The sequence below is a fragment of the Gastrolobium bilobum genome, unplaced genomic scaffold, assembly GCF_033153095.1.
Source record: "Gastrolobium bilobum isolate Gb01-03AN ecotype WA unplaced genomic scaffold, APGP_CSIRO_Gbil_v1 utg26114, whole genome shotgun sequence".
Taxonomy (NCBI): Eukaryota; Viridiplantae; Streptophyta; class Magnoliopsida; order Fabales; family Fabaceae; genus Gastrolobium; species Gastrolobium bilobum.
This window is the reverse complement of record NW_026896896.1, coordinates 1-13,897: the sequence shown is the minus strand read 5'-3', so window position 1 is coordinate 13,897 and position 13,897 is coordinate 1. Positions and strand designations below refer to the sequence as shown.

The following is a 13,897-nucleotide window of genomic DNA, read 5'->3' as shown; positions in this document are numbered from 1 at the left end:
GCAACGTACTCACAATTTCCCAAACCTGTAGGCAATCCTCACCTTATAAATGGATCATAGGACACATGTCTGGGGTCTGGAACAATAAGAGGCAACTTCTCTAAGTACATAAACAGCATCTTACAATTCTCTTTGAAAATTGTCCCAACATCAACAATATCATTCTTGTCTGTGTAAATCCAAAGGTCCCCAGAGTTTACTCTCTTCAGGCTATCCCGGCAAAAGGGGCAAGACTGAGACCTTACACACCTGAATCAAAAAGCACCATTGTCAAAAAGAATGAATAGAGAACATAATAGTAAATACTGCCTGATATCAAGGTCAAATATAACAGCGTGAACAAGCATAAAAAGTAAACAAATTGCACTTTAAAAACTAAAATAGAAAGAGGATGACTATTGATGAAAAAATCAATGGTTTAGCTTTTGATAAAGTAAAAGCAATCGGATAACAATGTTGAAATTATGAGATCCCACTCTCAACTTTTTCATCAACACTTAGTCAGTCATAAAAAAAAGTTGGATCAGGAATTCAGGATCCTCACTTCTAAAGGACTAATCCCACACCAAACGGTAGTAGCTCAGTTGGCGCTAGGGAATTGAGCAGGTAGGGGTGAGAGCATGTATTCAATCCTCCCCAGTATCATCTTTGGAAGAAATTTAAAGCCTTAATCCCTGAACCCGCCCCAAATCGGACAAGTCGCGAAGCGATAAACCGATTGGAATATCTCAAAAAAAGAAGAAAAAAAAGGACTAATCCCGCTAAATTCTGTCACATAAGATTTTATCATTGATATCAAAGATGCTATAAGAGGCAAAAGTTACGTGATAAACAAGACCAGCACTGTAAAGGAGAGGAAGTTTTAGAAAGTTGATTAAAAATTCAGAACACATAAATATGCACATCCCATGTGATGTGAATGTGAATATTTCATGGGATGTGAATATTTCTGTGTTCTAACAGACTGTTAAAAGAATATCCCCAACCTTACAACTCCAAAAATCAGATAAAAACTAGGTTTTATGTCAAAAGTATGATCAGAGCATAATATACAAATATAAGTGGAAAGATTCTAAGATAGATGGAAAGATGAAATGAAGAAATAGAAGCACAATCAAGGAATCTTACCAATCTCTGTAGCACTTCAAGCACATATAGTGGCAGCAATTAGGCAGCACAACTTTTGCTTTAACCTCCAAGCAAACCCCGCATTCCTCTTCTCTTTCAATGTCAATTTCAGATTGTCTACTCTCTTCGAACTCAATCTTCCTTCGGTATCTAACATCATATACTTCTTTCTGTTTCCTTTCCTCCAAATCTGTGATACCTTTCTGAAGTTGTAATAAAGCAGGAAATATAACAGCTGTTCATCAGCAGAAGAGAAAAACAGAAAATATGTCAAGTATGTTTTGATTATCAAGAACACAAAAATTGAACAAATGAAGCCAGTTGCACCCTAAAACAGCAACAGGCATAAAGCTATATCTATGTATGCATTCCTTTCCACATTTAACTTACTGTAAAATTGTCTAATGCTTGCTTTCCTTTCATATATTGACATAGTAGTCTTCCCATTTCCATAAGTCTGCATAAATGTAGAAGGAAATGTTATGAAATTAAATACACAAACAGATTATAAGTTTATAACAACTTAAGAACAAAAAATGGGAATCATGAAAGGGATAAATGAAGAAAAAAAATTAAGAGACAGAAACATTTGATGTTCTACTAATGCATTGAATATATATAACATGGTTAGAACATATACCACATAAATTAGAATCCTCAGCAAACCCAGAGCACCAGCCAGACGGTAATCTGTCCACTGAACAAGAAAGAGGAAAATTGGGGCTGCTGGACCGTATGATAGCCTCATCTGATAGCATCCTCCATCTTTATCCCTTGGATGGCCTAATGCCCTTAAAAAAAGAAGAGGAAGATCCCAATATAAACATGTCAATGAAGTGTTAGAAAAAGTATTGTATATTGAAAAACATAATCTAATTCTAACTTTCCAACAAGGACACTGAGTGTGTCATACAAATTCATAGTTGAAGTTTATCATCCGTTTCTTTAAACAAATTCCCACTCTTACCTCAACAAAAACGCAGTACCATTAAGTTTAAAAATAAAAAATAAATTTTTTTTGACCACACAACATGAAAAAAAAGGCTGTAATGCAAAAACGACAAAAGATTCAATTTTAAAAAAAATCAAGTCAACAGTTCCAGTGATGAGAAATCCTTGTCATGACTAAGCATAAATTTTCAAACTTCATGATCATAACATACCCTCAATTCTTTCAATAAAAAAGATCCAATTTTTAATCTGGGAATAAGAAGAACTATACATTATCTGCTTCTGAGGCTAAATTCTCATTCAAACAAACAACTACCCAAAAAAAACAAAAAAAAATAGATAAAAATTGAGAGATAAGAAGAGAGAGACATACAGGGTATTAGCATACTGAATATCAGCTTCCAGAGCTTTTAGAGATTCTTGAAAGGAGCGCTTTCCCATACCCAGAAATTTTCCCGGAAATTTTTTTGTTGCATGCAAATTGAAAAAAACGAACCCAATATGATATGAATATATTAACACTATTTAGAGTGACACTCAGTGCCCTTTCCGCCTCCTCAATTCAATAGGCTCATGGTATTGGAAAGTGGATTCTGCGTTTCAGAGTGGACTTCAATCTTAAGGAGACGATTTTGCCCCTTCTGTTTTTGTACAGGCATGTTAATTATCTATTTGAGGCTGTTACAAGATTAATTTTGAATTAGGATTTAGTGCCCCTTTGTTTGCACTTTAAAAAAAAAATAGCTTTTATCTCTTTCTTATTTTAGAAGTTCTTTTTACAAAAGTTAAAATTATTTATATTTTTATAAAACTGTTTAGATTTTGAAAAAAATATTTGACTTTTGACTTCTGCTTTTTTTAGAAGTTAAAATTTTTAGCTTCAGAAAAAAGTAAATTTTTGGCTTTTTTTTGTGACTTTTGCTTTTTTTAAAAGCAAACATCCAAACGAACTAAAAATGAAAAGTACTTTTTTCAACAAAAAAAACAACTTCTGGAGAGAAAAAAAGCCCATCCAAACAGGCCCTTAGTCATTTCTTAGTCTCTTCTAGGGGTGTTAAACGAGTTAGGGGTCTTTGGCTCGGCTCATGAATGTCTGAGCTTACATGTCTAAAATTGATTGTTGGACCCAGGCTTAGACTTGTATAAAAGCTCGTTTAATAAAAAGGCCTCAGGCTCCAATTCAAAAGCTCGGCCTTAGAGCCTCTCAGGCTTGCCTAATATATTATTTTTTTATTTTTTATACTACTTGTGATAGCCCTCTCTCATCGCATTTTATTAATTAAACAGACTTTTTAAATGAGTTTTTTTTTTATATTATGCTATTTAGATATACATCAAATTTATGAATATTTATGGAATTACTAGTGTTGTTGATTGTATATTTTGTTTGGATAAATTTTTGTTGTCTTATTTTTTTAAAACAGGCTAATAGGCTAAACAGGACTTTTATTTTTTGTAAATGAGTCAGGCCACAAACTGATATTATATTCGTAACAGGTAACAGGCTAAGGCCAGTCTGACATATTTGAACACAGGCTCGGCCCGTTAAGATCAAAGCTCGGCTCGGATCGGCTCGTTAACACCCCTAGTCTCTTCTAATATATATTTGGTAAGTGGCAGAATTTTTTAATTGAATCTTTGAAATTTGATATTAAATCTCAACTATTAATTTTCGTCAATTGTTATCATTTATTGGAAATTAATAAGTTTGATTTTCATTGATTGACAAAAATTAACAATTAAGAATTGATGTCAAATTTTAAATTTTTTCTTCACCTATTTAGCTTCAACTTGTATATAGGGTTTATTTTTTCTACAGTTACTGCAGATAGGTTATCTGTAGTAAGCCCAATTTGACTTTGTTTTGGGGCGGAAATCATGGTACTTTTGTAATTTTAATTTATTTCAGGGTTATAATAGTCTTTATATTTATAATTTTTAAGATTTCAATACCAAAATGATGTCATTTTGAAAATAAACGCAGATAACTTATCTGCATTAACTGCAGAAATATTTTTTCCTTACTTTAATATAAACATAATATTATAACTGTAACAGGACTGCCTACGTGGCGCTGACGTGGCACGACTCGGGACTAGTCTCGTCAGTATAAGTGAATATTTGACAGCATTATTTTAAAAAAACTTATTCAATGAGCTATTTGACTGCATTAAGTGGACAATTCTTTTGCCCAAAAATTTTAAATGGTGCTTTAACCTTACTTTACCTATTTATCTCTAACATATTTAGATCATAATTTTAAAAAGAGAGAAAAAAATTTGTAAGAGATAATAGATATAAAAAAATGTAAGCATAATATTATATTGCAATAAGATTATATAAAAATAGAATAGAGAAAAGACGACTTTTTTTTTTTTTTTTAACTATTTATCTCTTTATATCGCGTGAAAGGATAAGAGGATCTGTTCCTGAGTCCTGACCTTCCTTGCACTAATTCCTCTTAGGTTCACTATTCAAACTGTCAATTTAATATACAAGTAGTAATTATTTTCTACTTTAATTTGTAAAATCTCTTAAATACTATAATGTGTTTATATTAATCGTGTAATAACATATATGTAAAAAATTAATTACTAGAATAATTTAATTTTTAATTGATTGTTAAAATTAATTTCGTTAATATTCAGACATGTTTTAAAAATGTTATGTTTATTTTAGTCATATAATAAATTTACTCTGATGTAATAAATTATCAAATGGATAATTACTGAAATTACTATTTGTCAGGTTTACAAAAAAAAGTACTATTTGTCAGAGAACAAATAAGTATCTTTATATCCAAGTGTTGAAATTATATAAGAAACTGAGAATTTATCTCTTGTAAGAATATTATTAACATAATAACTAAAACATATTAATTTCAAATCAGAATATATAGCTTAATTCATAAAAAAAGTTTTTGTACAAAATAAATAATCTTTCTAAAACGTGTAACAATTCTGAAAAAAATATAGTAATGTAATTAATATAAAGGTGATATGGTCGTTTTATACTGTTGACATGTTTGAGATATATAGTCCCAGTTGTTGGTTAGTTCTTGGGGTATTGATTCGTCTATGGAAAAAAATATGTGTATTTTAGTTTTTATGTGTTTATTGTTACTTTTATTTTACTAATTTTTATCTATGATACGAGTAAAACTTTGGTACTTTTAGAGTATTCAAGTAGATATTTATTTTTTCTCATTTGATAAATTTTTTATCATTTTTGAAAAAAAGTTTCCTGTCACATTAATTGTTTTTATTAAATGTACCGAATTGAATCCATCGGATGTGCACAAATTTTTTTCTCTGATACATGTTTTTTCATTTAATTAATAATGAAAAAAATATTTGTTTTTTTAAATGACAACCTGTGTCATTTCACTCTCACAAGGAGGTAAGACTCAAGACTTTATTTTTTTGTCTACTCTCTCTCATGAGCTATTTCTTTCTCTTACTTAAAATAACACAACTTTACATTTTTTAAAATGACACACATTTTTTCCATTAATAATTTAAAGAAATTATATAGAAATTCAAATAAATTTTTTGCCACATCACAGTTTAAGGATAATATGGAATTGGTGGCGCCCCTAGTTTAGGGAGTGTGGCCGACACTGGTAGCATGTGGAATGACAATACTACCCAACAACTACTACCCCTTCCAAAGCGCAAATTGGGCAACCATTTATTCAATGGATATTAATCAAATATTTAATACTTCATGAAAATATTTTTTTATTTTTTATTTTATTAATATTTTAAATATATTATTTAATGATTTTTTTGTTTATAAAAATTTGTATAGAAAACATTAAAAAATAAAGTGAAAATTTTTTAATTATTAAAAAAAATAACAAAAACATTTTTTTATATCAATCTTGTCATATGATTTGGTAGAATTAACGTTTTATCCTTGTAATTTCGTCCTTTTGTTTTTTTAGATGAAGTTAATTATTTACAAAAATATCCGTACATTTTACGTATATTTTAAATTTAAGTCAAATATAAAAATAAGTTGAAAATAAAATATTTAAACTATTAAAATTACCTATATAATTAACTTAAAAACTTAAATTTAAAATGTAAAATAAAATATTATGTGTCATTTAAAAAAGGGGAAATCATCTATCTTTTTAAACAATATAATCATATGTTATTTTAGATCTTAACTGTTAATTTTCGTTCATCAACGATTATAATTTATTGGGTCAAACTTAATGGGCCAAACTTATTATTAATTAATTAATAATTTTAATCCAATAAATTATAATTGTTGAATGACAGAAATTAACAGTTAGGATCTAAAATGACATATGGTTATATCCTTTATAAGGATAGATATTTTTTCCTTTAAAAAATATAAGATATTAAATTAAATTTAAAAGGTATTCTTTAATTTAGTACGGGTTTGATATTATTCAGGAGATAAAATTATTTCTTATAACTAAATAAAATATTGTTTTAAAATTCTATAAAAAAATTTAAATTTTTTTTATATTACAATAAAGATATAAAATTCTCAAAAATATCTTATGTTTTTTTTCTTAAAATTACAATTTATCTTAGAATTATATGAAATAATTTTATTTCCTATTATATTAAAAAATCCTATTTATCGATGATTTTAAAGGAAATTTAAGTTGTGATTCTGTAATTGTTATCCACCACAAAACTCAAAAATATTTAATACTAAAAAAGTTAGCTAATGTTTCTTTTGTGTCACAGTACAAATGATCAAAAGATTATAATTGTGATTAGAAATTTATTTGAAATCACAGGTGTTCGGAGAAACACTTAGTGGGCATTTGTTAGAAAATTTTTTTAGGATTCTCGCAAAATTGAAAGTGATAATCTTATTTATTTATATTTGGTATAAGATTTTTTAAAAAAATTCGGGATTTTATTTTATATGTAATATTTTTTAAAATTACTATCCAAGAATATCATCCAGAGAGTGATATTTTAGAATTCTCGTGACAAGGAAAAATTTAATACAACCTAACATAGTATCAAGAAAATTAACTCAATATTTTCAGAAATATTTTATCTTATCAAACATTTTTTTGGTAACATTCCCGAAAAACTCATTTTCTCACCATATTCTTGAAAATCGTGATTCTCGGATAATTTCTTCTTCTTCTACCAAACGCTCCCTTAAAGGGGCGTTCAATGCAGGATAATTTTTTTTTTTTTTGAAGTCACTGTTCTGGGAATGTTAGAAAAAATATTGTTTGGTATCATCGACTGTCCCCACACACTAACACAAGACTTTTCATCGTGCTTTATCCTCACTCGCACACTTCCCGAGAATTGCTCCAAGTCAAGCACGCTTAACTATGGAGTTCTTCTATTCCGGGCTACCGAAAAGTAGATGCATCTTGTTAGTATAGGTCGTAACAATTAATTCTTATAAGATATTCCCAACTGTACTGTCTCATACCAGCACAGTCTCTGGAATCCCTCTTTTTCAGGTGTTGATTCGATTCATTCATGTACCCCCGGCGCTGGAAGCCTGCCAGGAGCCGCTCTTTGTCCATGCCCTTTCGCACCGACGATCACTCCCCGCCCTCGTCAGCGCCCGGGATGTTACATGCCCACCAGCTTTCGCCTGGTTCGTCCTCGAACCACACCGTATTGGAAGAGAGAACCTGACTCTGATACCACTTGTAACGCCTGACAACTTGCAAGGATCAACGACTGTCCCCACACACTAACACAAGACTTTTCAGCGTACTTTGTCCTCACTCGCACACTCCCGAGTAAACTTCCCAAAAGGTCACTCATCCCAGAATTGCTCCAAGTCAAGCACGCTTAACTATGGAGTTCTTCTGTTCCAGGCTACCGAAAAGTAGATGCATCTTGTTAGTATAGGTAGTACCAATTAATTCTTATAAGATATTCCCAACTGTATTGTCCCATACCAGCACAGTCTCTGGAATCCCTCTCTTTTGGGTGTTGATTCGATTCATTCATGTGTTGGGAAAAACGGTTCCCTCAAGCTCAGCTAAGCAACCTTTGTGCGGAAGTCAATCAACAAGATCCTCATCTCGGATCTCGGCAATACCTCGGCCTGAACTTCACCAGGTCAGTAGCGCAGCGGAAAATCAAAACGAAAACAGGAGAGAGAGAGAAGAAGAACACAACCAGATTTAACGTGGGAAAACCTTCTTCAATGAAGAAGTAAAAACTCACGGGACCTAGTCCAGATCAAAAATCCACTATGAAAATAATGGTTACAAAGAATCAAATACACCAATGTGGTGGTTAACTCAACCTCTCCAACAATGGCGAAAATGTTTCACTCAAACTCTCTCTAGAGATCTCTCAAATGCAAAGCATAAAGCTTTACTCAAATGATTTTTCTCTCAAATTTGTTCTCTCAAATCTGACCTAGCCTCCACCCGCAACTAATGAGTATATATAAAGGAGGTGGAAATTAGGGTTAGGGTTTTTAGGAAACCCCTCAAATGGGCTTAGGCTTAGCATTGAAGGAGGAAGCCCAACAAATCTCCCCCTCCGACTTCAATGCGTCGGCTTCAGCATCAACCCGGCTCCTTCACAGCAATCTTCAAATTTTCTTGCTGGAACCGGCTTCGTCATCATGTCGGACCAATTTTGGTCAGTGTGCACCTTGACGAGTTCGAGCTCACCACCTTCCACCATGTAACATCCCCGTCTCGAGCCGGTTCAATTAACATAAGCGGAAGACTTAACTTATGAAAATATGAGCTAACTTTTTCTTTTTCTAACTTAATTCTTTCTCGGCGTAAACGAAAATCGGGCAGAGTTTCCTCTATAAATCGGACAACTGGGGATTTTCCAATCCCACTCAGAAGCATTTCCTGATAAACAGTTTATACAACATATCAATTCAGAAATACCAGATATCCAAATATAATCGAATACCCATACATGGGCGCATGCATAACATGGCTCCGTGCCACTAAATCTAACAGCATGCCATCAAAACATAAACCTATCTGAATACTACATCATCGTATAACGTTCCTGAATACTCAAATGTACATGCATCAAACTGACAGACATGTACAAAACATATACATGCCATATACAAAATAAAGGATCAATATCATGATCCATCAAATGCGAAAATACTAAAATACATCAAACACTCCAAAAAGGTAGCAGCCTACAGCCACTCAAAATCCGGTCTGTCAACTGCCTCAGCCACGTGTCGTGTCCCTGCCTAGTGAGGACTCACCGGAAATCTGGGCACCTGAAAATGTGTCCCCAAAGAGGGGTGAGATTACAAATCTCAATAAGCTCCAGGTTTATAGAGAATTCTCCATACCCCTGGCTCACTCCTGCATGAAAGTCAGATACAGAGTATACAAATACAACATATAACAGATATCATAACAGAACAGAGCATATATCCATATCATATCAGAGATGTGCGCCGTCATTCCCAAGGGAGGACCCCAAGCGGAAATCAACGCACGTGTTCCCGAGGGAGGACCCCAAAGCGGAACCAGACATATCAGAGGAGTACACCATCAGTCCCGAGGGAGGACCCCAAAGCGGACGTCCGGGTACTAATACAATCAATGGCCAGAGATTGTTACAGAAATCAAATTACAGAAGTCATATCAGAGCAAAACATATCATGTTATCAAATAACTCTATATGAATGCATCTATACAAAGCATCTAAATCATAGTCATACAGTCCAACCATAGTTCACTAACCATGGTGGAGCACTCAAGCAGGAAAAGACTCCTTAAACATAGAGCTTACCTCTTGAAGCTTTACCAATACGCTTACTTGTGGAACAAGTTACTTTTATCGCTTCAAGAGATTTCCGATCCTTCTCAATCCCTAGGCACACCTAGAGAATAATTTACAATGCATCAATAAAATGATGCAATACCATAATTATTTCATAAGCATACATTTTATCGCTTATTTTCCTTTCTTTGCATTTTTGCCAATCCTATGCCAATACACAAGTCTAGACCTCATTATAACCGTTGGTGTTCTTTAATTTAATCAACCATTCCCTTAGGAATTTTCAACATAAATCGTGCTATTTTTCTTCAAAACTCATCACCTTTATACAATTTATTACAACACATTTTATTTAAAATAAAATGTACAAAATATATCCCTAACTACCCTATAGGTCGAACACTACAAGGACATAGGCAAAGGTTCTTTTTCTTCACTTACATGTAACTTACACAAACAAATACATGTTTTCATAAGGTTCCAACTTAATTTTTGGAGCATAAAGTCCCTTCAAAGCCCCACAAGGCCTAAACCTAAGGGCATATTTTATATAATTGTTCCCACTTTGGCATTCTCACTAATTTATCAAATTTCCACTTAATTCCTACACATTAAACCTTCCTAATACTTAAGATAAAATTGTGCACAACATCCTACTCTTCACCTATGATGGCCGAACATGTAGAAGAAAGCATAGCATTTTTTTCTAATTTTTTTACATACACACAAATGCTTATTTTCATTTCTTAAATCCAAAACATCAAAGATTCATCATTAAATCAAAGTTTAATACACAATGCTTTCCTACTAAAACATGCTCATAACTTTTATAACTTAAATCATCAAAATAATACCATGGAAATAGAGGTTTGTTACCTCAAATCAACTACCCAAAGCCTAGAAGACCTACACCAAGAGAATCTCCATCAAAAACTTCATTTTGCCCTCTTGATGAATAGTGCACGAATTTGGGATGACAAATATCTCCCTCCACAAACGAAATCAGCTCAAATGGAGGGTTGGAATAGCTTCCTTGGATGATTTCCTATGAGATTGGTATAATAGGTGAAAGATTTGGTTGCTTAATCATGGAGAAATCAAAGAAAAACAAAAACAAACCCTAAGCTTCCTTTTGCCATGGCTGTCACGGGTGGGGAAGGGAAAAGGGAGAGAGAAAGTGTAAGGGAATAGTGAATTTAAGTGACTTAGGGGTTTTTAAGCACATGTGGCTTTTTAACCGGTTGTTTTTCTATTGCGTATTTTAACTTAACGGACCCGGAACTCACTTATATCTACGGAAATATTTTTATTTTTCTAAAATCATTTACATTAATTTTAATTTGTTACTAAACAATATTCATAATTCACAGTATGGTTTTTGCACCGTTTTAACGAAATGCACTGTGAATCACTAACTGTACTTCGCTCACTTCTGAACTTAACTTATAAACTTATCATTTTCTTGGGCCTATTTTGACTTGCTTGGCATATATTGGACTTTCTTATTCTTATTTCATCAATTATTTATTTCTGGACTCTACCGGTTGCTTAAACAACAGTACAAAATACCCGGTAGAAACACTATTCACGAGATTTTCACGGAAAGTGCCAGACTATACAATTTTTCGTTCTGAACTCATATTTGTCGTCAGAATTATCAAATTCTGTCTCTAAAATTATTTTGCTCTTTTTAAGCTCTACCGGTTAATTCACAAAACTGTAAATTCTCCGGCAGAACGCACTGTTCATAACATAGTCATGATTACAGTCAAAATACTCGAAATCGCTCACTGAATCTCATTATGGCATTTAAATCCTTAAATTAAATCTCTAACTAAGATTTACCAGTTAGGGTCATTATATTCACCCCACCTTTTAAGGATTTTGCCCACAAAATCAAATATCAAATATACATATACCTGACATCAAACTCAGGATATCGCTGGAGAATTTCATTCTCCCGCTCTCAAGTGGCGTCCTCAGGAGTCAATCCTTCCCATTGTACCTTGATCATGGGAATAGTCCTGTTTCTCAGCACTTTTTCATCACGTGCTAGAACCTTAAATGGTCCCACAACAAACTTCAAGTCTTTTCTTACTTCGATATTGTCCGGCTGTACAATGTGGGATTCATCCGACACGTATTTTCGAAGTTGACTGATGTGAAAAACACTATGCAAATTTCACAGATGTGGAGGTAAGGCAAGCTGATAAGCCACAGGTCCGACCCTTTTCATAATCTGGTAGGGCCCAATGAACCTAGGACTCAACTTCCTCACTCCTAGAGCACGCCCAACACCCGTAGTCGGAGACAAACGGATAAATACATGATCCCCTTCTGAAAATTCAAGGGGTCTATGCTTTGCATCATAATAACTCTTTTGGCGACTCTGTGCTTTCTTCAATCGATCCTTAATCATCATAATTTGATCGGTAGTCTCTTGGACCATATCAGGCCCAAATAACTGCCTCTCTCCAATTTCTGACCAACAAGTAGGCGCCCTGCACCTACGGCCATACAAAGCTTCATACGGAGCCATGCCCAAACTGGCATGATAACTATTATTGTAGGAAAATTCCACTAGAGGAAGATATTTATCCCATGCATTTCCCTGCTCTAAGGCACAAGCCCTCAACATGTCCTCCAGGGTCTGAATAGTCCTCTCAGTCTGACCATCAGTCTGGGGATGATAAGCCGTGCTCAGCCTCAACTGTGTACCGAAGGCCTGTTGCACTGCATCCCAGAGTCTAGAAGTAAATTTAGGGTCCCGATCACTAATGATACTTTCAGGAACACCATGAAGTTTCACAATCTCTCTTACATATATCCGAGCCAACTGCTCTGTGGAGAAACTCGTTTTAACTGGTATGAAATGTGCAGACTTTGTCAATCTGTCAACAACTACCCAGATGGAATCAAAACCAGCCTGAGTTCTCGGTAATGCTACTACAAAATCCATAGAAATACTGGCCCATTTCCATTCCGGAATATCCAAGGGCTGCAGTAATCCAGAAGGTCTCTGATGCTCAATCTTAACTTTCTGACATGTCAAACACTTACTCACAAATAGAGCAATGTCTTTCTTCATTCCCGACCACCAGAAATTCCGTTTCAAGTCTTGGTACATCTTGGTAGCACCAGGATGGATAGTGTACTTACCCATGTGACCCTCAGTTAATACCTCATCTACCATCTGACCTTTTGGAACAATGATTCGATCCTTGTAAAACTTAAGACCGAACCTATCAGTGGACACAAAGTCCTGCTCTTTCATAGACTGAATCTCTTCATCAAGCAATTGAGCTTCTTTAATCCGCTCAACTAATGAATTCAGGACTACCGCAGTAGTCAATAAATGCGGACTATCTTCTGTATTCACAGGAATGTGGAGATCCCTGAATTTCTCAATCAAATTATACTCGGAAATCATCAAATTGGCCATACCAAGCGTCTTTCTGCTTAAAGCATCAGCTACTACATTGGCTTTACCAGGGTGATATTGCAATTCAAAATCATAATCCTTCAGAAATTCCACCCATCGGCGTTGCCTCATATTTAGCTCCTTCTGATCAAACAGATACTTTAGACTTTTGTGGTCACTGTAGACAATAAAATCGGCCCCGTATAGAAAGTGTCGCCAAATTTTCAATGCGAACGCTACGGTTGCCAACTCAAGATCATGTGTCGGATAATTCTCCTCATGCGGTTTCAACTGCCGAGAAGCATAAGCGACCACCTGACGGAACTGCATTAACACCAATATTAATACCGGAGCTGTAGTCAACTTCCTTTTTAACTCTTGAAAGCTCACTTCACATTCTTGGGTCCACACAAATGGGTTCCCTTTACGGGTTAACCGTGTCAAAGGTAAAACCATCCGTGAGAATCCCTCAATAAAACGCCTATAATATCCAGCCAAACCAAGAAAACTCCTGATCTCTGTAACATTTTTAGGACGTTCCCATTCTACCACTGCTTTAATCTTGCTCGGGTCCACTGCCACTCCTTCAGATGAGATGACATGGCCCAGAAATTGTATCTCGGAAAGCCAGAATTCACATTTT

General features: G+C 34.2%; 1 protein-coding gene across 3 annotated transcripts; it reads right to left on the bottom strand.

Annotated features, from left to right (window-relative positions):
- Window positions 1-33: 33 nt before the first annotated feature.
- Window positions 34-2,645, bottom strand: LOC133302709 (E3 ubiquitin-protein ligase AIRP2-like). Of its 3 annotated transcripts, none has more exons than XM_061502525.1 (5): window positions 2,396-2,645; window positions 1,769-1,919; window positions 1,519-1,585; window positions 1,129-1,363; window positions 34-249 (listed from the first exon to the last, which is right to left on the bottom strand). In XM_061502525.1, exons 1-5 carry the CDS (start codon window positions 2,518-2,520, stop codon window positions 39-41), a joined length of 789 nt encoding a protein of 262 aa, XP_061358509.1. In that variant the 5' UTR covers window positions 2,521-2,645; the 3' UTR covers window positions 34-38. The 3 variants fall into 3 exon arrangements, with proteins under 3 accessions (XP_061358509.1, XP_061358510.1, XP_061358511.1); XM_061502526.1 differs by having other exon boundaries at window positions 2,453-2,645; XM_061502527.1 differs by having other exon boundaries at window positions 1,129-1,318; window positions 2,453-2,645.
- Between the last annotated feature and the right edge of the window lie 11,252 nt (window positions 2,646-13,897).